Source organism: Mustela erminea, chromosome 12, assembly GCF_009829155.1.
Source record: "Mustela erminea isolate mMusErm1 chromosome 12, mMusErm1.Pri, whole genome shotgun sequence".
Classification (NCBI taxonomy): Eukaryota; Metazoa; Chordata; class Mammalia; order Carnivora; family Mustelidae; genus Mustela; species Mustela erminea.
The window spans coordinates 4,653,001-4,679,746 of NC_045625.1; the positions used below are offsets into that span (position 1 = coordinate 4,653,001).

Here is a 26,746-nt window from a genome sequence, read left to right on the forward strand (position 1 = left end):
GCACTATGATATCCGAAGAAATGATGACATCATAAACTTCTTCAATGACTTCAGCGACCACTTGGCGGAGGAGGCCCTGTGGGAACTCTCTCTGAAAATCAAACCTAGGAACATCACGAGGAGAAAAACAGACCGGGAGGAGAAGACCTAGGAGCGGTGCCGTGAGCGAGGAGAGCGCTCGAGAGAGGCTCTGAGGGCTGCCCAGACCGGGAGGGACCTTGGACCTGGCCCCCGGCAGGCTGCACGTGTCCCGGCCCCAGGGCTCAGCCAGCCCTCTGCTGTGCCGGGCAGGAGCCCCAGCAGCTTCCGGCTCCTCTTCTCCACGGGAGCGGACGCCAGGCCCACCGTGGAGCCAGCAGGCAGGTCTCGTTCCTGGTTTGTGAGCCCGTGGTTTGGTTTTGGTTCCGGTTTCTGCTTTCACTTCCGTATTCCTCACCCCCTCCCACCCCCTGGCCTGGGAGCCGCACGGGAGAGCGGCAGGCCAAGGCACACTGGGACTCTCTTCACCCCCCCTTCCATTTGAGGCTCCCGAATCGGCTGCAATGACGAATGAGTGGACGCTGAGAGGTGGGGGCTGTACCCCAGGGACTGTCAGTCGGGTCGGCAGGAAGCAGAGAAGACCCGGGAGGCTCCTTGTACTTTCCTTGCCCTGCTTAATGCAAGATGGTGTGAGCTTTTGACGTGGCCCGGAAAGGTTCACCAGGTGGCCTTTCAGCAGCGCCGGGGCTGGGGCTCCCGTCACGGTACCGGCCCTCAGAACCGTCCTCCTCCCGGCCCTTCGCCTCCCCGACCGCGCGGCACTTGGGGGAGCTGGGGCAGAAGATGGAGCAAGGGAGGGTGGAGGTTTAGCGAGCGGGGCCGGAAGTCCTCCCGGGTGAATGAAGTTGGAGAGCGGAGGGGCGGTTCTGTCCGGGGAAGGCCCAGGTCCCTCCTCTGTCGCTTGCTGTGTGCCTTAAACTCCGTCTCCTGTCCCCCGGCCCCCGGGGGCTCCCTTCCCACCTTGCTCCATCCCGGTGGGGCCCAGGGGTGCCTCTCCGACCTCCCCCCCGGTGCACAGCAAGCTCTGCCCGGTTTAGGACGGGGCGCCCCTGAGCAGACGGGGCGGCCGTGGCTCTGGAGGTGCCTGTTGAGGCTGACTGGCCCGGCTCCTACCCCCTGCCCCGGGGACCGCTCGCTCTCCCCGTCTTCCTGGTTGGAAGCCGCACTCGCTGGTGAGGCGGACTGTCGGAGGCAGGTCCGCAGGGCGGTCCCCGCACACGGAGGGGCCGCTGTCCCCCGTCCCTCGGGTCCTGATTGGCTGACTGAGTGCTGGCTTCTCCAAGGCTTCACCTGCCTTCACTTGGTCAAGCAAATGCCAGGGTCGAACTTCTTAAACAACCGTGTCACTTTGAGTCTTTCCTGGGTTCTGAGCAGCTTTCTCCGCTCTTGTTTTGGGGTCCTGGACCTAGAGGGGAGAACGTGTGAAATGCCAGCGGCACCCCCTCGGGCAGTGGTCTGGCTGCCTCGGGCCGAACGTGTCACTTTCCTATTTAAAGCGTGTGGTCGCTGTTCTTCAGTGCGGGGGCAGGAGTCCCCTCACTGAGGTCGCGCCCTCCCCCTTCCCGTCTTGCCCCTGCCTGGCCCAGCGCTGCCAGAGGCTGCTGCGTGCGGGGGGCGGCCGCCGCGGCCCAAATACTCATGCCGGGTCGGTCTGCACCTCACACGCCCGTCCGCGGATGGGGATGGGGGCTTTACCTTCCGGCCCCTCCCCTCTGGGAGCCCTGCCAGGCAGAGGGAGGCAGTGTGGGGGACGGGGGTCCCTGCGAGAGGACCACAGGGGCCGTGTGCGTTTAATTTCTGGCTGGCAGGCTTCCCACCCCGTGCCAGCCTCTCATCTGGGCTCTGATCGGTCTGGGGGACCAGTACCCAGTGTTCCCTGCGGGGCGGTGCTGGAGCCAGGGAAGGGCGGCCGCACGCCAGGTCAGGAGGAACCCAGCCTTTCAGAAGCACCTCCCTCTCCCCCCACTCCACGCCTCCCCCTGTTACATTGTAATATATATGTATCCCCACTAACCTGGCTGATGGTGGTATCTTCCTGCAGACATTTCAAACCTGTAACTTTTATACGAAAGGAGAATAAACACGGATGAAAGCTGCGTCCGCGTGACCATAGAGCTGCCCCCCATGGGCGGGGCTTCTGCCCTTTGGGGAGGGTGGGACCGAGGCCACCGGCCCGTCTGGAGTTTTCCCTCCCCGTCTTGCGCCCCGTAAGTGCATTAGTGCGCGTCCCCTACTGCCCCCCAGCCTGCTGGTCAAAACTGGAATTTCTAGGGTAGAATTCTGGGGGCACAGAGGTACCTGGAGCTACTTTCCAAAGCCCCTAAAGCAGGGGCTGTGAAGGCATGCCTTCTGTACCATTCTGTGTCCCGCCCGCCCCGAGGCAGCATGCACAGGTTTGGAAACAGCCCCACACGTTCCGGTTTCTGTGCTCTGACGGGGCTACATCTCCTGCTGTGCTGAGCGCCTGGACTTCACCCCAGCCTGTGTGTCACCCCCAGCATCTGAGAGAGAGGCGGTCAGCTGCTGAGTCCTCTACTAGCCGCCAGTACCAAGAAGCAGCCTGGGCTGGCCCCTCTCCTGCAGGGGACCAGGAGGTCACAGGCCGGGTGCAGACATCTGTGCTGAACCTGCCACCCAGAACCGCAGGGCACGCCGCTGCCCTCAGCCTGGAGAAGCACCTGGGTCCCACCGCCACCCCCACACGGCACAAGCAACCTGTGTGCTTAACCCAGCAGCTCAGGAGCACAGGACCTGGGAGTGACACCTCCCTACCCCCACCCCCCACGCTCAGACCTCGGATCCGTGTCCGGCCCTGGGAGGGGTGCAGTGGCTCCGCACAGCTCCCTCCAGCAGCGGGAGAGGCAGACCCCGCACAGTCCCGGAAACCACCCCTCCTTCGTCAGTTCGTCTTACCCACTAGGGGCGCCTGACTTAGGAACCCAGTCAGGCAGGGCATGGGTCATTCTTGTTCCGCATTTGCTGGGGACGCCCTGGAGGAACTTCACCCTTGGCTAAGACGGGCTCCGGTCCTGGGTCTGTAGTGAGAGGCCGTGTGACCCTAGGTAAGTGGCCCCCGCTCTGCTGCCCAGGCTTCCCAGCTGGGGCTGGGGTGGTGACAGCTTTTACCCCCCAGGTCTGTGAAGGCGCAGTGAGTTAATACCCGCGACGGGGTCCGGTGCGATCACTTCTCCGCGCACACACAGAGGTGGGGGTCCCAAGCACTCCGCAGACCCCTTCCTTCATTCACCCTCTTAACTAAATTACCCCCCCCCACCCCAGCGAACCATGACAGCCATAGTAAATGCCACATGAGGAGGTGCCTGACCTCCGCTCACAGACCTCCGGTCCACATAGGCTCACCAGCAATTCATGCCGAACAAGTTGCTTTAGTCTTAAGCACACGCGCCTGAGAACAGAAAGGGGAACACCTTCCAACTCGTCGAGTAGAACATAGTCTTGACATCAAACCCAGACAACCGTCCGAGAAAATTACAGGCAAATACTTGCACAAAACTTCTAAAATAATCTTAGCAACCCCAAGCCAGGAGCATATAGAAGTCCATACCCCCTGACCATGCGGGGCTTACCCTTAAATGTAAGGACGGAAGGTCAGTGAGCTGGCGACCATCCCAGACCTTCGTGCTCCACAGCTTAGCCGGGTGCCCCCACCTGGTGAACCTCTGCTTCCTGGGCACTGGGGAGATGCTGCTTCCCAGACCCGCCACAGGGAGGTCCATGAGACCCAAGGGGCCAGACATGTCACTTGGGCCTGGGAACTCGGCATGGGTGTCCCCTTCATGCTCACTCTTTCCCCACCCTGACACACTTCAAGTCCAGATGCTGAGATGGCAGAGCTCTAAACGGAGGGAACCAGTCAGGGACCACCCCCACCGTCCCCAACTCGACTTCACGTAAGAAGTGACCCTGTGCGAGCGAACCCACTGAGATTGCTGGGTTTATAAACGTTCACAACATGGCCTAGCTCCTCCTGAGTGTACCATACGAACAAACTGAAGGAAGAATACCATATAATCACCTCGGCGGTCAGAAAGGCCTTTGTTAGAAATGCGACACCCATAATTTTCATTTAAAACTCTTAGAAATCAAAAATTTAATTGATCAAAGTCCCCTTCCAGAAACTCCATGCAAATGTTATACTTAATGTTAAAATACTCAGAGCATTCCCGTTAAAATCAGAACAAATTAAGGACCTGCTGTCACTTTGTCCATCGCTCTATTGGAGATTCTAGCCAACGCAGCAGGAAAAAGGAAAAACGAGATTACTAAGGGAAGCTACCAGGCTGGCTGGCTGGGACAATAGAGCGTGTGACTCTCCATCTCACAGTCTTGACTTCAAGTCCCATGTTGGGCTTAAAAAAAAAAAAAAAAAATTAGGGGCACCTGGTTGGCTCAGTTAAGCATTCAACTCTTGATTTCAGCTCAGGTCATGAACCCAGGGTCTTGAGACTTGAGTCCTTCCCTGGGCTCCACACTGGGCATGGAGCCTGCTTGAGATTCTCTTTCTCTGCCTGCCCCCCACCTCAACTTGTGCCCTGTCTCTCGAAAAAAATAATAATAACAAAGGAATCCTCAAAGGTACGTAGCTGTGCAGTCAGGGAAAAATAATTGAATATGTTCCAATATACAACCAACAACTAAACCAATTCTTGAAGGCTCCCACTTATGCTGGCATCATAAGCCTTAAGTGAAACCATTATCCTCTGAAAAAGAGGATGGAGCAATTGTAAACACTTTTGGACCAACACAAGAACCAACACAACACCTTTATACACAGCAAATAGTAATAGACCTAGACGGGGAAAGGACAGCAGTAGAATAATAGAGGACTTAAGTACGCCACTCCCATCAGTGGGCAGATCATCCAAACAGAAAATCAACTAGGAACCGTCTGCCTTAAAGGACAGATTAGACTAGATGGACTTGATGGAACATTCCATCCCAAAGCAACAGAATACACATCCCCAAACACACATGGAGACTCCTCCATGGAACATACATGTCAGGCCACAAAACAAGTCTTAAGGAATTTAAGAAGTCTGACATCACATGAAGCATCTTTCCTAACCAGAATGATATGAAACCAAAAACCAGTTACAAAAAGAAAACTGGAGGGGCGCCTGGGTGGCTCAGTGGGTTAAGCCGCTGCCTTCGGCTCAGGTCATGATCTCAGGGTCCTGGGATGGAGCCCCGCATCGGGTTCTCTGCTCAGCAGGGAGCCTGCTTCCCTCTCTCGCTCTCTGCCTGCCTTTCCGTCTACTTGTGATTTCTGTCAAATAAATAAATAAAATCTTTAAAAAAAAAAAAAAGAAAGAAAAGAAAACTGGACAAGCGTTATGTAGAGAGTGAGCAACCAGTGGGCCAAAGGGGACATCAGAATACCCTGAACAGGGCGCTGGGCAGCTCAGTCGGTTGAGCGACCGCCTTTGGCTCAGGTTGTGATCCTGGAGTGCCAGGATGGAGTCCCGTATCCGGCTCCCTGCTCAGCAGGGCGTCTGCTTCTCCCTCTGACCTGCCCCCCTCTCTTGCACTCTCTGTCTCTCATTCTCTCTCTCTCTCTCTCTCAAATAAAATCTTAAAGAAAAGAAAATTCTTTGAACAGGGCACTGGGTGGCTCAGTCAGTTAAGTGTCTGCCTTTGGCTCAAGTCATGATCCTGGAGGAGCCCCAGGATCAAGTCCCTTGCTGGGCTCCCTACTCAGTGGGGAGCCTGCTTCTTCCTCTGACCCTCCACCCCCATGCTGTGTCTCTTATTTTCTCTCAAATAAAATCTTTTAAAAAAGGGGGGGGGCATCTGGGTGGTTCAGTGGGTTAAGCCTCTGCCTTCGGCCCAGGTCATGGTCTCAAGGTCCTGGGATCGAGCCCCATATCAGGCTCTCTGCTCAGCAGGGAGCCTGCTTCCCCCTCTCTCTCTGCCTGCCTCTCTGCCTACTTGTGATCTCTCTCCCTCTGTCAAATAAATAAATAATCTTTAAAAAAAAAAAAAAAAAAAAACCTTGAACAAATGAAAATGGAAACACAACGTACCAAACATACAGGGTGCTGTAAAAGCAGTTCTGAGGGGCAAGGTGATGGGAGAAAAGTAAGATAAACAACCTGATTTGTGAACAACCTCAGCAACTAGGAAGAACAAATGAAGCCCAAAGCTAGGAGAAGAAAGGAAATAACAAAGATGGGAAATAGAGACTAAAAAGAAACAAAATTAACAAATCTGTAGCTAGACTCCCCAAGAGACTACTCAGAAATGAAAATGATGTTACAACTAAAAAGGGGAGAGGAGGAGCACCTGGCTGGCTCTGTCAGTAGAACATGGGACTTTGGATCTCAGGGTCATGAGTTCAAGCCCCACATTGGGCTTAGAGCTTGCTTAAAAAGATTAAAAATTGATGTTACAACAGATACCACAGAAATATAAAGAATCATAAAGACACTACTATGAACAATTATGTAACAATGACCGGGCAACCTGGAAGAGATCAACAAAGTCCTACAAACATACAAGACAGAATTGTGAAAATACAACAAAACCAAACAGACCAGTGAGTGGAGCAGACGGAGTCCGTCCTTAAATTAAGAACCTCACAACAAACCAAAGTTCAGAAGCACGTGGCCTCACTGGTGAATTCTACCGAACAGCCGACCTCCTCCAACACTTCCACAAACAGAAGCAGAGGGAACACGTCCACACTCTGTTGACGAGACATCCCGCTGATAGCAAAACCAGACGAGGATGCCACAGAAGAGAAAAATCACAGGCCAGGGCGCCTGGGTGGCTCAGTTGGTTACGTGTCTGCCTTCAGCTCAGGCTGTGATCCCAGAGTCCTGGGATCGAGCCCCACATCGGGCTCCCTGCTCAGCGGGGGGCCTGCTTCCTCTGCCTGCAACTCCCTGGCTTGTGTGTGCTCGCTCTGTCAAATAAATACAATCTTAAGAAAAAAGAAAATCACAGGCCAACATCCTTGATTGACACAAATGCAAACATCCTCAGTAAATGAGAGCAAACCAAATTCAACAATACATTGAAAGTGTCGCGCACACGATGACCCAAGCGGAATGGATTCCAGGGACGGGTCAACATACACGAGAGTCAATGTGACCCGCTTACTGCACTAACAAAAGGAAGGAAGAAAGTCGTAGAATCATCCCAACAGATGCAGAAAAAGTGACAGAAGTCAACATCCATTTATGATAAAAACACAACAAAGTGGGTGTAGAGGGAACACACCTCAGTATAAGAAAGGCCACCAAATCAGACAAGTCCGCACCTGGCAGCATTCTCACTGGTGAAAAGCTGAGAGTCTTCCCTCCAAGCTTGGGAACAAGCCAAGGGTACCCACTCTCGCCAGGTTTTTTCAACTTAGTGCTAAAGTCCTCGCCGCAGCAATTAGGCAACAAAAAGAATCAGAAAGCATCCGCGTTGAAAAGGAAGAAGTACAACTCATTTGCAGATGGCATGATATTATATATAGAAAACCCTAAAAGTTTTTTTCTGCCAAAAAAACTTGAAGCTAATGAATGAATTCAATGAAGTTGCAGGATACAAAACCAACACACAAAAAACCGGTTGCATTTCTAGTCACTAATGACCTATCAAAAAGGGACATTAATAACACATTTACATTGCATCAAAAAGAAAGTACCTAGGATTAAATTAACCAAGAAGGTGAAACACACATACTCTGAAAATGAGATATTAATAAACTGAAGACACAAATAAATGGAAAGCTACTCCATGCTCGTGGTTAAGAAATACACTGTTCAAATGTCCATTCTAGGGGCACCTGGGTGGCTCAGTTGGTTAGGCTTCTGCTTTTGGCTCAGGACATGATCTCAGAGTCCTGGGATCAAGCCCTGCATTGGGCTCCCTGCTCAGCGGGAAGCCAGCTTCTCCCTCTCCCACTCCCCCTGCTTGTGGTCCCTCTCTCGCTGTGTCTCTGTCAAATAAATAAATAAAATCTTTTTTTTTAAATGTCCATTCTACCCAAAACAATGCACAGATTATTGCTATCAAAATCCTAATGGCATTTTCCACAGAAATACGGGGATCCTAATATTTGTACGGAACCAGAAAAGACCCTGAATAGCAAAAGCAATCTTAAGAACAAACCATCACACTCCCTGATTTCATACTATATCTCAAAGAGACTGTAAATAAACACACACCCATCAGTGAAACAGAGAGCCCAGAAATAAACCCATGCATATATGGCTGATTAATTTACAGCAGAAGAGCCAAGAACAGACAATGGAGAAAGGAGAGTCATTAATAGTTCTGGGAAGGCTGACCAGCCACATGCAAAGGAATGGAGCTGAATGTGGGCTCCTGGGTGGCTCAGTCAGTTAGGCATCCAACTCTTTCCAGTCAGATCTTCAATCTCAGGGTCATGAGTTCAAGCCCCACATTGGGCTCCGCACTGCATGTGGAGGCTACTTAAGAAAAAAAATGGAACTGGACCCTTTCTTCCACTATACACAAAAATTAACTCAAAATAGAGTAAAAACCTGAATTGAAGACCTGAAACCATAAAGCTGCTAGAGGAAAACATAGGCAGAAAACTCCCTGACATCAGCCTTGGCAATGATTTTTTGGATTTAACACCAAAAGCAAAAGCAACAAGAGTAAAAGTAAGCAAGCGGGACTACATCAAACTAAAAAGCTTCTACAGGAAAAGAAACCATCAACAAAATGAAAAGGCACCGTACTAAATGTGAGAAAATATTTGCAAATCATACCTAATGTGGGGCTAATATCCAAACTACACGAAGGACTTCTACAGCTTCATGGCAAAAACCGATGTAATGAGGGTGCCTGGGTGGCTCAGTCGGTTAGGTGTCTACCTTCGTCAGGTCATGATCCCAGCCAGGGTCCTGGGATCGAGCCCCGCACTGGGCTCCCTGCTCAGCAGGAGCCTGCTTCTCCCTCTGCCCCTGCCTGCTGCTTGTGCCCTGTCTCTGTCAAATAATATTTAATTCTTTTTAAAAAAATAATAAATCAGGGGCACCTGGGTGGCTCAGTCGGTGAAACAGCTGCCTTCAGCTCAAGTCATGATCCCAGGGTCCCGGGATCGAGCCCCACATTCGGCTCCCCACTCAGCAGGAAGCCGGCGTCTCCCTCTCCTACTTCCCCTGCTTGTGTTCCCTCTCTCATTGTCTCTGTCAAATAAATTATTTTTAAATCTTAAAAAAAAAAAAATCTGATGAGCTCTCCCCTCACGCTGGTTAGGACGGCTAGGATGAAAAGCAACAAGTGTTGGCCAGGGTCGAGAAAAAGGAGCCCTGGTGCAGAGCCGGGAGTGTCAACCGGCGTCAGCCCCATGGAAGCCAGTGTGGAGGTTCCCAGAAATACTGAAAGTAGAACTACCCCATGGCCAGCGAGTCAGCCCACACTTAGTTATCCGGAGGTGAAGAAAGCACCAACTCAAGAAGATACATGCGTCGCCGAGTTCGCTGCTTGCTCCGGGGCCCAGAGGCAGAGGATGGAGGCAGAAAGAACGGGGGGAAGGGTCAAAAGGGACAGACACCCAAACCTCTGGCTCTGAGCCACGGGGAGAGGACCGACCATGTGATGGAATCCACACTGTACGGCGTGTTTGAAAGTCACTAACAGAGTAGATCTTCAAAGTCATCATCTAACTTCGTATGGTGACATGTTAACCAGACTCATCGTGGTGATCATTTCACAGGATACACAAATGTTGGACGCTTCCCTGTCCACCTGAAACATGTCGTTTGTCCGGTAAACCTCAGTGTGTACATTAAAAATGATAAGATTTTATTTAAAAATACACTGAGAGGGGGACATCTTCTGTGGGTGGAAAGATTAACTTTCTCAAAGATGTCATTCATTTCCCAGTTAATGTGTACATCAGAAGCATCCAGAGAAATTCCAAAAAGATGTCATATAGTCCTTGACAAGTTTATTCTAAAAATGTGTAAGAATTTCTACTTCTGGTAGATTCAGACTTGGTGATTCAGACCAGCCCTCCTGCGAGGAAAGCTGTACAGAATATTTTCAGTCACTGCCCGAATTTGTCGGAAAGCCAGCCAACGAACGAATCATTGGTCCTGGCTTCAGCAGGAGACAGAAACCCAGAGATGTAAGCTTGACCCTCGGGGCCACATAGTAAAGGCACCTGCCAGTTCCACTGGAGGAAGCTGGTAGTTCTGCAGCGCTTCTGATAGCAGGAATTTAAAATAAGAGTCTGGAACGCCCGCTCCGCGCGAAGGGAGAGACCACGAGTACACCGCCCTGAGGGACTGAGCCCGTGTCAAATCCTCTCTGTCCCTGAAAGCGGACGCCTGGCGTCCCCGGCACCTGCCAGAAGCAGGTGACGACGAAGCCTCACGGGGGGAGGCAGCAGCATCCCTGGCCTCCGGTCAGTTCCAGTTTTTCACATACGATGGAAACCAGGGACTCAGGGAGACACACAGCATGAACAGAGGAAGCCCCAGGGTGGGACACCTAAGTGGCCCCAGTGGTTGAGCATCTGACTCCTGGGTCAGGACGTGTGCCACCCGGCTAGCAAGCAGCTTCCCAACTGCTCACGCACCAGCTCACCCACCAGCGTTGGTCCGTCTGTACCGCCGAGGATCAGTCCTGCTCACCCCGCCCCGGCCCCGCTCTGGTCTGGGCAACACCGTGAGTTTCTGTTTAACCACATCTTCTCCGGGGACTTCTGGATCCCGGCCCTGGGGACTGGGCCCTCCTACCATCGGCTTCCGCAGGAATTCACCCTCAGCCCCGGGGTCCCTCTCCTCATTCTCCTTCGACCTTCCTAGTTCTCTCCTGTCCTAGTTCACAGTCCTTTCTGTTAACCTTTCTCTGTTCAAATTATTCCATCGTTTCTGTCTCCTGACTGGTCCTTGGGTAGTAAAATCAAACCCTAGATTCAAGAAGCCTTATCCCAAGCAGGATAATTAAAAAGAAACAGTATCTAAGCACAGCACAGTTAAACTTCTGAAAACCAAAGGCAGAACATTTTAAAGCAGACAGAGAAGCAAGAACAGGGTGCGTTAGCTTCAAAGGTACAATGATTGACTCAGCAAAAGCAAGGGACAGAAGTCGTCGGAATGAGATCTCCAAGTGCTGAAAGCAAGCAACCAGCCGACATCCTACACCCACTCCAGGTATCTTTCAAGAATGAAGGTAAAAAGCAAGACATCATCGGACAAAAACAGGATGCGTCCTCAGACCAACACCAAGAAAAACCAAAACCATGTTTTCAGGCAGAAGGAAAATAATGCCAAACAGAAGGTTGGACGTACAGGAAGGAATAAACAAAAAGCAGCCAATGTGCAGACCGACCTAAACGAGCATTAGGTGTGTAAGACAACAACACTGTCTCATCTTAGAGGTTTAAAGTACAGAGACTCAACACTCCTAACGATGCTGGGGGCTCAGGAAGGAGACGCATGGAGGTGTTCTAGAATTAGCTCTCGAATGGTCTAGGAAGAAGACACAAGTGCTAAGAACACTTGGCGTTGAGAAGAGAAGGCAATATGTACTCTCTAGGGCACCACCAGAGCTGCAAAAGGAGGTCTGATTTCCAAGCTAACAGGAAGAAATGGAGTAACACCAGCTGATCTGGAAGGAGGCAGGAAAGGAGAGAGAACGAGCTGTGACACAGGTAGAACCAGGAGAAAGCAAAGACGTGGTGGTGGGATTCAATCCCAACACGTTTTGTTTGAAGTAGGCTCCACACCCAGCAAGGAGCCCAACACAGGGCTTGAACTCACGACCCTGACATTAAGCTCGGAGCTGAATGGGGCACCTGGGTGGCTCAGCTGGTTAACCATCTGCCTTTGGCTCTCATCACCATCCCAGGGTCCTGGGATCAAGCCCCACAACAGGCTTGGCAGGGAGTCTGCTCCTCCCTCTGCCTCTGCCTGCCACTCCCCATGCCTGTGCTCGTGCTCTCTGTCAAATAAATAAAATCTTTAAAAAAAAAAAAAAAAAAGACCTGAGCTGAGATCGAGAGTCAGACTCTTAACTGACTGAGCCACCCAGGTGCCCCCAAACACATTTTTTTAAGATTTACTTATTTGAGGGGCACCTGGGTGGCTCAGTGGGTTAAAGCCTCTGCCTTCTGCTCAGGTCATGATCTCAGGGTCCTGGGATCAAGCCCCGCATCGGGCTCTCTGCTCGGGGGGAGGCTGCTTCCCCCTCCCTCTGCCTGCCTCTCTGCCTGCTTGTGATCTCTCTCTCTGTGTCAAATGAATAAATCTTTCAAAAGAATAGGATTTACTTATTTGAGAAAGAGACGGCATGTGCGTGCACGTGGGGGGGACGCAGAGGGAGAGCATCTTCAAGCAGGGTCCCCACTGCGCATCCGACCAAGACTTGGACAGCTCAACCTGAGCCGTCCAGATGCACCAAACACGTTTTTTGTTGCTCCTGGGTGGTGCAGTCGGTTACGGGTCCCACTCTTGGTTTCGCTCAGGTCATGCCCTCACAGCCATGGGATCGAGCCCCGAGCTGGGCTCCCCACTCATGGCGGAGTCCGCTTCAGTCTTTTTCCCTCGCTGCTCCTCCTACCTGCACACACCCACTCTCTCTAAAATAAATAAATACAATCTTTAAATAAGTAAACAAACAAAACACATTAAACAGGGGCACCTGGCTGGCTCTGTCAGTGCAGCGTGTGACTCTTGCTCTTGGGGTGGTGAGTTCGAGCCCTACGCTGGGTAGAGAGTAGACTTTAAAAACATATTTAAAAAAACAAAAACCAAAAACTAAATGGACTGAATTCTCCAATTGAAAGACAGACTATCAGACGTTTTTTGTTTTTTTGTTTTTTTTTAACATGTATGCTGTTAACATGATGTATTTATCTAAAATGTAATGGTAGGGGCACCTGGAGGGCTCAGTCATTAAGCATCTGCCTTCAGCTCAGGTCATGATCCCAGGGTCCTGGGGTCGAGCACCGCATCGGGCTCCCTGCTCAGCGGGGAACCTGCTTCCCCCTCTCCCACTCCCCCTGCTTGTTTTCCCTCTCTTGCTGTGTCTCTCTCTCTGTGGAATAAATAAAATGTAATGGTACAGAAACGTTGAAAGTAAAAATTGGAAAGATACACCCCACAAATACAGCCCCCCCAAAAGTTAGCATAGCTGGTATTAATACCAGAAGTAGCCTTTACGGCAAAAGGTCTTACTAGAGTTATAAAGATATACTCGACAATACATGAGGTATCTTCAACCCTAAACCTACATGCAACTCATTACACAGTCTCAAAATATCGAAAGCAAAAGCCAACAGAACCGTGAGAGCGAACAGACAGATGAGATCCCAGTGGGCGGTTTCAGCGCTCCTCTCCCGGGACGCGTGAGGAAGGACTGCGATCTTACACGACACTTCCCGAAACAAGAAGAAAGTGAGAAGCATGTCTGAACTCTCGTAACGAGGCCAGCAAAACTCTTTAAATTAAAAAAAAATTTTTTTTTAAAGATTTTGTTTGACAGAGAGAAATCACAAGTAGGCAGAGAAGCAGGCAGAGAGAGAGAGAGGAGGAAGCAGGCTCCCTGCTGAGCAGAGAGCCCGACGCGGGGCTCGATCCCAGGACCCTGGGATCATGACCTGAGCCAAACGCAGAGGCTTTAACCCACTGAGCCCCCCGGGCACCCCAAGGCCAGCAAAACTCTTGATACCAAAACCATAGCAGGAATGAAATCACAGTCTGTCTCACTCATGGACACAAACGCAAAACTCCTACACAAAACACAGACTGAATCTGGTGACACGCAGAAAGGATAATACATCGTATCGAGATGGGCTTATTCTAGAAGTGAGAAGCTGCTCTAACATCTGAAAATCAATATCAGTTCATAACATTAACAGAATAAATCAGAAGTTTCTCAGAGGATACATGAAAGTAATTTAGTAAAATGCAATGTCCATGCACATTTTTTTTTAACTCTGAGGAAACTAGGAATAGAAGGATACTTCCTTAATCTGAAAAAACTTATTATTTTTAAAAGGCAGAATGTTGAAAGCCTGCCTTTGAGACAAGGAGAAAGGTAAAGTAACGGGACGCCTGGGTGGCTCAGTCAATTAAGCCTCCACCTTCAGCTCAGGTCCTGATCCCAGGGTCCTGGGAATCGGGCCCCGCGTTGGGCTCCCTGCTCAGCAGGAAGCCTGCTTCTCCCTCTCCCACTCCCCAACCTTGTGTTCCCTCTCTTGCTGTCCGTCAAATAAATAAATAAATAAATTAATTAATTAATTAATTAATAATCTTAAAAAAAGAAAGGTAAGACTGCCATTGTCGGGACCTTTTCCCAGGATTGTCCTAGAGGTCCAGACCAGTGCAGGAGGGCAAACACACACACGCACAAAGGGGTAAGTCTTGGGAAGGGAGACAACTCATTATACAGATAATACTGTATGAACAGAAAATTCAGTAGAACCTACAGATAAATTATCAGAATAAGTGAATTTAGAACGCTTGCTGGATACAAAGTCAACAATCAAGAATCAATTGTATTTCTGTATACTAGCAAATAACAAAAATATTAAACTGATATTCATAGTAGCATCAAAGCAAATATTCAGGGACACTAAAATATACACAATATTTCTACACAGAAAACTATAAGATCAAGGGGAAAATGTTTTAAACACCTAAACAGGGGCACCTGGGTGGCTCAGTCATTAGGCATCTGCCTTTGGCTCGGGTCATGATCCCAGGGTCCTAGTATCAAGCCCCTCGTCTGGCTCAGTGGGGAGCCTGCTTCTCCCTCTGCCTGCTGCTTCCTCTACTCGTGGTCTATCTCTGTCAAATAAATAATATCTTAAAGAAAAAAAAAAAACCACCTAAACAGATAAGGAGATTTACCGTTTTTGTTGGAAAAGTTAGCACTGTAAAGATACCAACTGTTCCCAAATTAATCCACAGATTTAAAACAATCTTAGTCAAAATCCCAATCTTGATTTTGGTGAAAATTGACAAGTTAATTCTAAAGTTCATTAAAAATACAAATGGTGGGGCGCCTGGGTGGCTCAGTAGGTTAAAGCCTCAGCCTTCGGCTCAGGTCATGATCCCAGGGTCCTGGGATCGAGCCCCGCGTCGGGCTCTCTGCTCTGTAGGGAGCCTGCTTCCTCCTCTCTCTCTCTCTCTGCCTGCCTCTCTGCCTGCTTGTGATTTCTCTCTCTGTTAAATAAATAAAATCTTTAAAAAAAAAAAATACAAATGGTTTTACGGGCACCTGGGTGGCTCAGTAGGTTAGGCCTCTGCCTTTGGCTTGGGTCATGATCTCAGGGACAAATGGTTTTAAAGATTTATTTATTTATTTATTTGCCAGAGAGAGAGAGAGAGAGAGAGAGACAGGGAGAGAAGGAACACAAGCAGGGGGAGTCAGGGAGGGGGAAGCAGGATTACCGCTGTGCAGAGAGCCTGATGCGGGGCTGGGTCCCAGGACTCTAGGATGACCTGAGCCGAAGGCAGAGGCTTAACGACGGAGCCCCCCAGGCGCACAATACAAATGATTTTAAATGGCCAAGACCCGTAAAGATGGTGGGAGGGCTTGATGTTCCCAACTTCAAGACTTAGCCGTCCACCGCAGTCACGGAGTGTGACACGGAACAAGACTAGACGGACACGGCCCTCTGGGGTGTACTCCGGGGAGCTGACAGGTCCAGATGTGCAAATCCGCCACCAGTGAACCCAGAGCTAGAAGACCATAGAAGAGAATAGCTTCATGACCTCGGAATAGGGGAATTTTTCCTAAGCCACAAGAAGCTCATCCACGAAGGAAAAGACATTTGTGCACCTCGCAACCGAGAACTCGCTTGCGTCAGGCGACCGCACGGAGAACACATCAGGAGCCGCTTCCGTCCGTCCGCAGCTGCAGGTGCCGCGGCCTGGGCTCACTACCACCCGCGCCGCGACTTAGACGGTCGCGGGCTTCAGGACGGAGGACAGCCGCCGACCCCTCCGCTGCTGGGGGGCTGCAGGACAGCCCGCTGGGGTGCGGCCAGCAGCATCTCCTTGCACGTTTCAGCGGACACACACACACACACACCACACCCCCGACCGCAGGAAAGCCTCTCCTCAGCACGCCCAGGGCGAACCCCTTGACGCCAGGCGGCCGCGACCTCTCTGCTGTCACAAGCCGAACCCGCTCCGCCTCGGTTCCACCCGACATTTAGGACTTGCCCAGCGCCCTCCCTCGGGGTGCTCTGGTGACTACACGGTCTGATAGAAGTCTCCCAGGCCGGACTGGAAGCTTCGGGAAACAGACTCCTCCCTCCCCGCTGCAAACCCTAAAACTGGAGCTGCCCGGTCAAAGGCGCATGCCTTTCCTGTTCCTTTCAGGGACACAACGCACCAGCCCCCCTGTTCGAAAGCGCAGCAACGGACCGCGCAAGCCCTCCTCGCCCGCCCCCTCCCAGGGCAGCTGCTGTCAGCCGCTGAGAAGGTACCCTTCTAGACTGTTCTTTGCGCATACACGCATGTGAGCGCGTGGTGCGTGCATTCTGCAGGGAGGCCACAAACACCGGGACGGCGCACACCGGCAGTGAGAGAGTCCGAGTTGAGTCCCTCGCCAGCTCCCGGCGCATCCCGTCCGGTCTGCCCCAGGCTGACGGCAGAAGCCACCTCGCGGTCCACATCCGCGCTCGCCGGACACGCAGTCCTCCCCGTGGCTTTCCAGGTGTAAGCAGCCTCCCCTCTCGCCCAGCGCCCCGAGCTGCTGACCTCCCCGGCCATCCTCTGTCGCCAGCGGAGGGCTGTTTTACACTTAGCTCTTTAACCCACCTCGGAGTTGTTTTTGCATGTAATTATAAAGAATTATTTTTTTCCAACCAGATAACCGACTCTGTAGTATGAGCCTTCCTTGACTCTCCCAATACTTAAAAAATGTCATTTTGATCAGATATTAACACACAGATATACACACTCGGAATGTTTTCTGGGCTTTCTATTATTTTTCACTGACCCATCTCTGTGGCAAAGCCATGCCGTCCTGATTTTTTTTTAAGATTTTATTTATTTGAGAGAGAGAGCACAGGTGGGAGAGGGCGGGAGGTGCAGAGGGAGAGGAGAAGCAGGCTCCCCACTGGGCAGGGAGCCTGACTTGGGGCTCGACCCCAGGACCAGGACCTGAGCCAAAGGCAGAGGATTAACAAGCTGAGCCCCCAGGCGCCCCGAGCGGTCCTGATTACGGCAGCTCCCGGGGCGGCTGCAGGCTGTGAGCGCGCAGGGTCGGGGCACGGTTGATCTCACTCGATCAGTCTTTCCTGTGTGGCTCAGTGGGGTTCGGTGGGGGACTTCCTCCTCGCTATGCAGATAGGTTTTTATCTCGAGTCACAGGCCCCTTTGAGGATCTGGACACCTTCCCAGGAAAACGCCATGAATGGCTTTTCCTCCCTGGTTGGGAAGCTCCGGGCTGTGCTTCAGCCCATGGTGAGGGCCTGCTCCCTGCTCTCTCAAAACCTCTGGCTGTGGGAGACCCTACAGAAGTCCCCACCGTCCGTACGCAGCTGGTCCAGGCTCTGTGCGGGACACCCGTGGGGTCCCCACGAGTCTGCCCACCACTCCAGGATCAGCTTGCACCGCTGCCACCCCATTTTACAGATGGGGAAATCCCAATTTTCTCAAGAAACCGGAAACTCCAGGGCCTGGGTGGCTCCGTGGGTTAGCACCTGCCTTTGGCTCAGGTCGTGATCTGGGGGTCCTGGGATCGAGCCCCGCCTCGGGCTCCTGGCTTGGCGGGGTGCCTGCTTCTCCCTCTGCCTGCTACTCTGCCTGCTTGTGCTCTGTGCCAAATAAATAAATAAAAATCATAAAACAAAAGAAAGAAGGAAGGGAGGGGGGAGGAGAAGAGAAGAAAGGAAAGGAACGGGGGAAGGGAGGGAAGAGCTTCTCTGAAGGCAAGTCTGGGGCCGGGGCCTGGACAAGTGGGAAGGTCAAGGGCCGGGAAGCTGCAGGAGGCCTCCGCGCCCCACTCCCCAAGCCCCCTTCCTCTGCAGACGGTTCTGAGTCTTGCTAGCGCGGAAGGCCATTCTCAGGACCACGGCTGACCGGGGGGTACCAGGCACGAAGCAGAGACACGCACGTGCACCGCTACAGGCCACCAGCAGCCTCTGGGGCGACCTGAGTGCTCCCCGGCCAGGGTGGCCCTCGCCACACAGGGGACCCCCAGGGGAGCCTCCATGGGTGGGCGATAAAGTCAGGGCCCGGAGGAGTGGGAGTAGGGCCGACCGGAAGACTGCAGACGGCGAGAGTAAGCAGGAGGCGGGACGGAGGGGAGAAAGAAGTTTCTGGTAAAGCAGCCCCATGAGAAACGGGTCACATCGCAGAGGGGCCACGCAACAGGAGCAACCAACAGACCCGGCCAGAGCTGCCTTCCCCAGACAGTGTCTCAATGACCACAGCCAGGACAGCCCCAGAGCCCCGCGGGGCACAGACGCCGCCGCTCGCCCAGCACGGGAGCCCAGAAGCAGCAGGCGAAGCTCGGTCCGGGGCTGGCTTCTTGTTTATTGACCAGACACGGGGGCCCTGGTTCCTGCACCAGAGTCGGCATGAGAGCGCCGGGCTCCTGGGTCGGGACAGGGGCTCAGAACCATCCGCCGGGAGCTACCGAGGAGAGCGGACGCCGCTCGGCTCCCCACGGGGAAGAAGATACACCAGCGGCTCTGCCTTCGGTCACCAGGCCGGACTGCAGGTGGCTGGGGCCGGGGTCGGCTCGGAGGACAAGGAGAGCTCTGGTCCCTCCGGTGGTCTCCCGGGTGGGAGGGGGAGGCAAGGGCCCTGGGGGCCCAGCCAGTGCGGCCCCCAAAAGACCTCGGGAGGAAGCACGGAGGCCGGGGGCTCCGACGGGCCCGGGCCCCGCAGCAGGTCAGTTAGGACGCGGCCGGGGGGCCACCGGGAGGGGTGAGGCCCCGCCGTGGCTGTGCCGAGGGCGCCACACCCCAGCTGTTCCTGCCCCCGGGGCCCCTCTGTAGGCGACAGGTGGCCACCGGCAGGGCTCAGAGTCCACAGACAGAGTCCGTGCGGCTTGGGTGTCCCTGTGCGTCGCCGCGGCCCTCAGGGCAGGTAGAGCGCCACCAGCACGTAGATGACCCAGCCGGCGGACACGAACACCCCGAAGAGCAGGCTGAAGAGCACGAGCGAGCGGGCCTTGCGGGACGCCTCCTCCGCCTGCGCCAGGTCCCCCCTGCTCAGGGCCGCGCGGGTCTACAATGAGACGGAGACGGGTGTGGACACGGAGCCCCGCGCTCCCCACGCCCGGCCCGCGGTACCAGCGCCCTGACACGCCTGCGACCTGCCCGCGCCACTGCGCGGGACGTGGCCGCAGCCACGAGGCCATGGCCACCCGCCCCTGGGCCCCTGCCACGGGCCTGGCCCCCAAGCCACAGGCTGGGCCACCGTCACACCGACCCCAGCCTGGGGCACTGTCGCCCCCACTCTGCAGCGGCGGAAGCAAAGGCTCAGCCGGGGCCATGCGGCTAGTGGGGGAGCCAGAGCTCACGGGTGGCTGGGTGGTGGCCTCCCGAGTCCCCTCCGAGCAGTCCCCAGAGCCGCCCTCCCCCACCCCCCAGCTCTAGGACGGGGGGAGCCTGACCGGCGCGCGGGCCAGCTCTGCCCCACGCAGAAGCCCCGGGGCCTCGCCTACTCGGTTTCCCAGAACATCCTCATCACCGGGTCCCCAGGGACCAACCCCGTACCCGGTCAGGAACGTCAGGACGAAGGAAGGAAGCTATGCAGGGGATGGACAGGCGGACGGAAGGAAGCTATTCAGGGGATGGACAGATGGACGGACAGACGGATGGACAGATGGTGGTGGACAGACAGGGACAGCGACTGAGTTCACAGATAACGGAGGGGTGAGTGGGTGACGGAGGGAGAGCAGAGACCAGGGCAGCTGGGCAGGGGGCGGACGAGGAGACGGGAAGGGGGCGGCGGGCAGAACCGGGCGGACGGACCAACGGCAGCCTCCAGCCCGTGAAACACAGGCCCCCACCGAGGCCACGTCATTCACGCCTTCGTTACAAACTGGTTTAGCCGCATTTTCTAGAGCGGCTCTCCAGGGGTGTGGCGCGGAGACAGGAGGGCCGAGGACCCCCAGGTCCCCCGCCCGGGGCCCACCTGCCCACCCCCGCCTACCTCGTGCGAGTACACGACGGCGATGAGCCCCGTGAGCAGGCAGCAGAAGAGCGTCACCAGCACCGACTCCATCATGTGGTCCTTGGGCCGCGGCCTGTGCTCGGCGGCAGTGGCGGGGGCTGACATGCCGGCCACGGGGCCGTTGTACTGCGGGGACGGAAGCCACGACCCCGCGATGAGGGGACAGTCATCCGGGGACACCGCCCACCACCCCACCCCCACAGGTGAGGCTGCAGGTCACCAAGGGGCCAGGCGAGGGCCCCCCTCTGCCTTCTCAGGCCACAACCGCGCCTGTCACCAGCCCCCAGGGGTCCCCTCGCTTCTGCGCTCTGCGGACTGCGCGGCCAGGGGCCCGTCTCCGTCTCTCCCGGCCCTGACTGGGTTCCTACCACAGGTCCTCTAAGCTCTCCCCAACAGGCACCCTGGGGGCCCTCAGTGTTTCTAAAAGCCTAATCAAGTCACCTGCCACTCAAAGGCCCTGGGGCCTGCACTGGAGACCCCACCCTCCTACCCTGTCTCCTCACGAAGCTGAACTGAGCCCCATCATCCCCAGAACAGGGGGGGCCTGGCCATCCCCCAGGCCTGTGCCCAGAGAGCCCCTCCTCCTCCTCCCCGCTGCCTGAAAGCTCCTCTTCAGCCCTCAGAACTCAGCTCAAACGCCCCCACCTCTGGGAAGCCTTCCAGGCTTGCCCACCCCCTCAAGCTGTGGAGTCCTATGCAAGTCCCTCATCTGCAGGGGTCGCTGACAGTGACTCCGTCTCTCCATCTCCCAAGCTCTCCCCTGGAAAAGGAGGCTGCGGTGAGTGGGGGGCAGCAAGGGGGGCTTCCTGGGAGGTAAGTGCGTGTGTACAAGGGGACTGCACGGGAAATAAGTGGGCCTGGCGCGGGGGTCCCAGGGTGGGGAGGGAGGCGGGGGGCCGGGCCCACTCACCACCGGGAAGGGTGTGAAAAGCGGCGGCGCAGCGGGCGCGGGGTACAGGGGCGCGGCCGGCGGCGGTGGGTACAGGGCCTGGGGCGAGGGCCCGGGCTGGAAGAGGACCGGCCCCTGTGGGAAGGGCGGGTACAGCAGGTGCACGGCCTTGGGGTCCGGTGGCGCGTAGGGTGGGGGCTCGCCCACGAAGCCGATGTTGGGCACCCCGCCGGCTGCCACCTTGGGCCCCTGCTGGGCCTCGCCCGCAGCCTCAGCCTGGGCGGGGGACGCAGCCACGGCCTCGGCCTCGGCCTGGGCATCGGCCGGAGGTTCCTCTGCAGCCGGGGTGCTGCCCCCATCCATGGCCACCTCCTTGCTGGGCCCTCCGTCCTCATCCAGGAGCCGCGGGCGACACGGGAGCTGCGGGAGCGCGGGGCTCCGGGGGTCCTCGGAGGCTGCGGGGCCACCGCCCCCTTCTGCATCGGCTCCTGGAAAGAAACCCCAGGTGCTGTGAGCCCCAAGTGCCACCCAGCCAGGTGGGACTCCTCCTGCCTCCCTGCTGCAAATCACGGCCCCTCCAGGGAGAAAGTTCCATTGGCGCTGCCCATCCCCACCCACCCGCATCCCGCACTCGGGCCTCTCCCCGCGGCGGGCGCTGGAACAATCTACCCAAAGCACAAGTGTGGGACAAGAGGGCAGGGGGCTTGCTGGCGTCACTCGGCCGGCGCGTCACCAGGCTGGGCTGGAACACAGGCCTTGCCCCTGCTGGCTGCTGCTGGGCACTCGTCCTGCGCCCGCGGCCCTGTTGCTGGCCGACTGGACCAGGCAAGGATCCGTCCAGGGCAGCCCCTGAGATCTGCTCTGAGAAGAGCTGAGCCAAAGCGATTCCTGACTTGAGAGCCAGGGAAGATGGGGGCCGCCGGGGTAGCAGACCCTGGCCAATGGGCTGACCTCAAAGAGCCAGGAGGTCACTACAGGCCAAATGCCCGCTGAGGCACAGAGGAAACAGGAGCAGGAATGGGGGTGGAGAAGGGGCAGAGAGCAGAGCAGCAGGTGGGGAAAAGCCCACCAGCAGCGGGTCGGTGGGTGAGAGCTCAGAGGCCCCCAGGCGCCCAGCTGCCCTCCAGCCCTGACCCTGGCCTGCAGCATCCATGCTCTCATTCCTGGGGAAACCCATACAGGGAAAGCTCACTGACACGGAGACAGGAGGCCAGATGGGAGAACTGGCCCCTCAGCGTCAATTCCAGGAAGAACCATCTCTTAGACACCCCAGCAGAGGCCCCGGCCACAGGAGGGAGTCATGACGACAGACCCAACAGGGAAGGACGGACGCTGCTTCTCCGACGAGAAATCCGCCAGCCCAGCAGCTCAGCCAGTGAGGAGCCGCTCGCCCTCTGCATAAAGCCATGCTCCTCTCCTTTCTTTGCTGGACTTGCCTGTGACTTTGCCGCAGCTTACCCGTCCCGAATCGCAAGTGTCTGCTCTTCCTGAATAAACCCATTTGTGCTGGTAAAGTAACAGACTCTTCTTGCCCAGGGTGTCTCTCCGGAGATACCCAAGCAGGTTCTACAAGTCCTGAAGGGCACCCTGACCAGCTGAGTACCTCTGAGTATCAGGAAGGCCCTGCAAGCGAGACGTGGGTGGGCGTGCAAGGCCTCGCGGCAGGGTGGGCGGCCCAGGGCCTGGCTTTGGACGTTTACTACCCAAATGCTCGGACAGGTTGTAAGAGGCAGAGAGAGAAGTAAACAGCTGTAGCGGCAGCAGCGGGAGAGGAGGGAGGAGCCTTGCTGAGCCAGCCCCTCCCATCCCTGGCCTCCTTCTCCCCTCCCAGACCCCCCCGCCAACACCGTCCCCCACTGGAACTGGTTGGCAGAGTCCGAGGCCAGGGATCCTCAACAGAAGGGGTCCCCAAGAGCAAGGAGTGCTGAACCCCAGCGAACGCCGCAGCCTCCCACTCCCAGCAGCCAGGGTGTCACTCCCAGACCTGCGGGGGCGGGGAGGGGGATGGTTTATGCTCCACACTGTCACCTGTGGCCACTCCCTAGCCCTGTGTCCCTTGAATGTGGACGGGGCATGTGACACGCTTTGGCCAACAGAACACTGATAAACACCTTCCAGGGGCGCCTGGGGGGTCCGGACGGTGAAGTGTCCGACTCCGGATTTTGGCTCAGGTCATGACCTCAGTGTCGTGGGATCGAGCCCCGCGTCGGGTTCCACACTCAGCCCGGAGCCCACTTGTCCCTCTCCTGTGCTCCTCCCCCACTCGCTCAAACTCACACTCGCTCTCTCTCAAGTAAATCGATAAAATATTCTTAAAAACAACTTCCAAGCAGAGGCTTCAAAAACCTCTCCCCACCGCCGGTTACCAAGGGCCGGAGAGCAAGGGCGAGGCAGCGTGTGATGGAGGCGGATTTCAGGCGGGGAAGACCGGCGCTTTTGGAGAACGGACGGATAGTGGCAGTGGCCACACGGCAGTGTGGACGTGCTCGGTGCCCCCGAACTGTGCAGGTAACAGGGGTGAAGACGGGGCACCCGGGGGGCTCGGCCGGTGAAGCGGCTTCCCTCAGTTCGGGTCGGGATCCCGGGGTCCTGGGATCGAGCCCCGCATGGGGCTCCCTGCTCGGTGGGGAGCCTGGCTCTCCCTCTGCCCCTCCCCCAGCTCATGCTCACTTTCTCTCTCTCTCTCTCTCTCTCTGACAAATAAATAAAATACAAAAGGAAACTACCTGAAAACACTGAAAGTGACCCAAAGTGGACAGACGGTGGAGCTGAAACAGAAGAGCGACCGTCAAAGGTGTGGGTTCCCACAGACTTTCTCTCATTTCCCTCCAGCCCCGGGGGCCACCCCGAGCGACATGATGGGGCAGGACAGGGGACTGAAGCCGCTCCAGAAACCCCGTCACGTCCCGACCGGAGGAAGCCAGAAAGGGCCCCGCAGTGGGAAGAGTGAGGAAATTCTTGGGTTGGGGGAGGCCATGGAGGGGATGTGAGCACAGATAACCCCGTAGCTGGGCCCCCGCATTCGGAGGCTCCTCACCCCCCTCCTGTCCTGGGAACGTGGGTCCCCACTCGCTTCCCCAACCCCCGGCCCCGCAGGCTTCCCCCAGGTCACAACCCACAGCCCCAGTGCTGAGACCACCCAGACAGGATCTGTGATTGAGCCCAGTTAAGGCCATTCTACAGACTCGTTTAAGATGTGGCAGTGGTGACCCGCCAACCCTCTTGGGAAAGGAAGACTGTGCAACCACCTTGGGCAACAATGAGCAGTTTCTCTAAAAGTTCAGCATATGCTGACCATAGGGTCCAACTACTCAACTCACAGGTATTTACCCAAGAGAAATAAAATATAGGACCACATACAGACTTGTTCAAAAATATTTGTAGCAGGGGCACCTGGGTGGGTCAGTCGATTATGCTGCTGTGGTCAGCTCAGGTCATGATCCCGGGGTCCTGGGAGCAAGCCCTACACAGGACTCTCTGCTCAGTGGGGAGCCTGTTTCTCCCTCTGCCTCTCTCCTCTGCTTGTGCACGTTCTCTCTCTCAAAAAATAAAATCTTAAAAAATAAATGTAAATGCTCATGATAATTTAAAAAACAAAAGAACAAATATTTGCAGCAGCTTGAGAAACATGACATGCCTCTTGTGTGACGTTGCTCATTTGGGGCTGCTTTATTACACGGCGGAAGCCAACGGATAACAGAGAGAGGAGGTTTCCTCTGGCAGCCGGAACCTGGGCATGGGAAGGGGCCGTAAGGAGCACAGGAGAGCTGGAAGGAAGCGGGGGGACAGAGGGAGAGGGGACAGTGGCCTGAGCAGAAGGGAGGGATGTGGGCAAGCAGCCTCCTTAGATGCTCTTGAGAATTCCAGGGCCCCAACCTCACTGCCCCCCACCCCCACCACCAAGGGCTGGGGCTCTTGAACAACCAAGTCCACAACAACAGACATAACACACAGGAACGGAGTTAAGTCCCATCTGCTGTCTACACGGGAGGCTTCCTCTCAGCCCAGAGCCACCACCCTGCCACAGGGAGCCCCCAAACCGCCTTCTGCGTAGGTAACCCACCGAGGCGCCCAGCCAGCCAGCCACTCAATCCTGCACGCTGGTGATGGGCACTAACTGCTGTCTGGTGCTGGGGGCTCAGAAACACAACTCTGCACACCAACCCTATGAAAAGACCACGCTTTCAGCAGGTTCGGGCGCGGGGGTGGGGGGGGTCGCCGCTGAGCAGATGGAGCTTTGCAGGTAAGACACTAACAGCGATGCCAGAACAGCAGCGACCGTGACGGAACATCTATGAGATGCCGGGCCCTGCGCCCCGCGACAGTCCACCCGTATGACCGCGGACGGGCTCCAGCAAACGCGAGGGGCCTGGCTGCGCCACCGGAGGCCCCTGACACGGCCCCCACCCCTCAGCTGCCTCTGTGCCATGAGAAGAGTAACAATCACTCCAAAGCAAGACCCGTGAAGCTCTGGCCAGCTCTGTTCTAGGCATCTCAGGTCACGGTCAGGTGCACCTGTCCCGTTTCACAGGTGCGCGAAGCGAGGCGGCCGGCCGCCCCCGGGGCCCGCCAGGTGCAGGTGCTCTCGGGAGGTCAGGCCCCCGCAGAGGCCCGCCCGGCAGCGCCCCAGTTATCGTAACAAAAACCGCAGCTTCCCGGGGCCCCGCCGGGGCAAATACCTGGCCCGATGGCGCGGAGATACGGCCGCTGAGTAAATAAATTTGCTGGCGGCCTCGGGTTCTCGACACCCGAGCCTCCTCCGCGGACATTCCAGCCGAGAGCGGGGCGGGAGGCGGGCGGCGCGGGGCGCACCCCCCACCCGGAGCTCCGGGCCCGCCGCCCTCAGCTCCCCCCCACCGCGCCCCGCTCCGCCAGCCTGGGGCTCCCGAGGGCAGGGCCCGGGCCCGCGCAGGGGGCGGTCTGGGGGGCCGTCGGAGCTCCCGGAACGAGGCTCTCTCGGCCCCACCCCTGCTGCCCATCTCTCTGCTCCGTCTCCGCACCCCGTTCCGTCCCGCAGCGCCTCCCTCCCCGGCCGGGTCCCCCTGCCCTAACTCTAAGAACTTCAGCGTGGCCGGAGGGGCGGGCAAAGTCCCCAGGGGAAGGACGGGGCGTGGGACAGGAGAGGGAGACATGCCCCCCAAACGGCCCGGCGCGGGGCACCTGTTGCCGGCCCTCCCCCACCCCTCCCGCAGGGGCGCCCCGGGAGCCGGAGGGAGGCACCGCCTAAGTTGCCCGAACTTTCCCCAGCATCTTCTCGGCGTCCCGGCTTCCGGAGGAGGGGTCCCAGGGCCAGGTTGGGGCCCCCGCGGGAGAAACGGCCGGGCGCCGGGACCCCCCCAGGAGCCCTCACCTGCGTCCATGGCGCACGCCGCCCGCTGCCCGCGCCCCGCCTCCCGCCGCCGTCGGGCCGGGCTCGCCTGGCGCCGCGGGCTCGGGTTTCCCCGCGGCGGCTGCGCGGCCGGTTAATGATTGACGCCGGGAGGGCCCGCGGCTGCGCCGGCAGGTGGCCCCGCGCGCGCCGAGCGGGGGCGGGGAGGGGCCGGGGTCCTCGCGGGCGCCCCGCCCCCGCCCCGAGGGCCGGAAGCCCGGGGAGGGGGAGTCGCGGCTGCCGGACCGGCCTCGCCCCCTCCCGCAGCAGGAGGGCCCAGAAATGAAGAGTTTCGCGTGAAACCGGAGTTTG

At 56.4% G+C, this 26,746-nt stretch overlaps 2 protein-coding genes across 26 annotated transcripts in view; one reads left to right on the plus strand and one right to left on the minus strand.

Annotated features, from left to right (window-relative positions):
- The window catches only part of RAPGEF1 (Rap guanine nucleotide exchange factor 1), a 134,754-nt gene extending 132,619 nt beyond the window's left edge, over positions 1–2,135 (plus strand). For all 22 annotated transcript variants that reach the window (XM_032307913.1, XM_032307915.1, XM_032307923.1 and 19 more), the window contains one exon: positions 1–2,135. In XM_032307913.1, the coding sequence (XP_032163804.1) occupies positions 1–151 (151 nt within the window). In that variant the 3' untranslated portion in view covers positions 152–2,135.
- On the minus strand, positions 1,357–26,576 carry PRRT1B (proline rich transmembrane protein 1B). Of its 4 annotated transcripts, none has more exons than XR_004277499.1 (6): positions 26,417–26,576; positions 21,088–21,554; positions 20,157–20,303; positions 2,953–3,445; positions 2,054–2,097; positions 1,396–1,444 (listed from the first exon to the last, which is right to left on the minus strand). XR_004277499.1 is itself a non-coding variant. In XM_032307946.1 (5 exons), the coding sequence occupies exons 1-4, from the start codon at positions 26,424–26,426 to the stop codon at positions 2,086–2,088; spliced, it is 636 nt and encodes a 211-aa protein (XP_032163837.1). In that variant the 5' UTR covers positions 26,427–26,575; the 3' UTR covers positions 1,357–1,444; positions 2,054–2,085. The 4 variants fall into 4 exon arrangements, 2 of the variants coding, with proteins under 2 accessions (XP_032163837.1, XP_032163835.1); XR_004277498.1 differs by lacking the exon at positions 1,396–1,444 and having other exon boundaries at positions 2,052–2,097; positions 2,953–3,074; positions 3,360–3,445; XM_032307946.1 differs by lacking the exon at positions 2,953–3,445 and having other exon boundaries at positions 1,357–1,444; positions 26,417–26,575.
- Between the last annotated feature and the right edge of the window lie 170 nt (positions 26,577–26,746).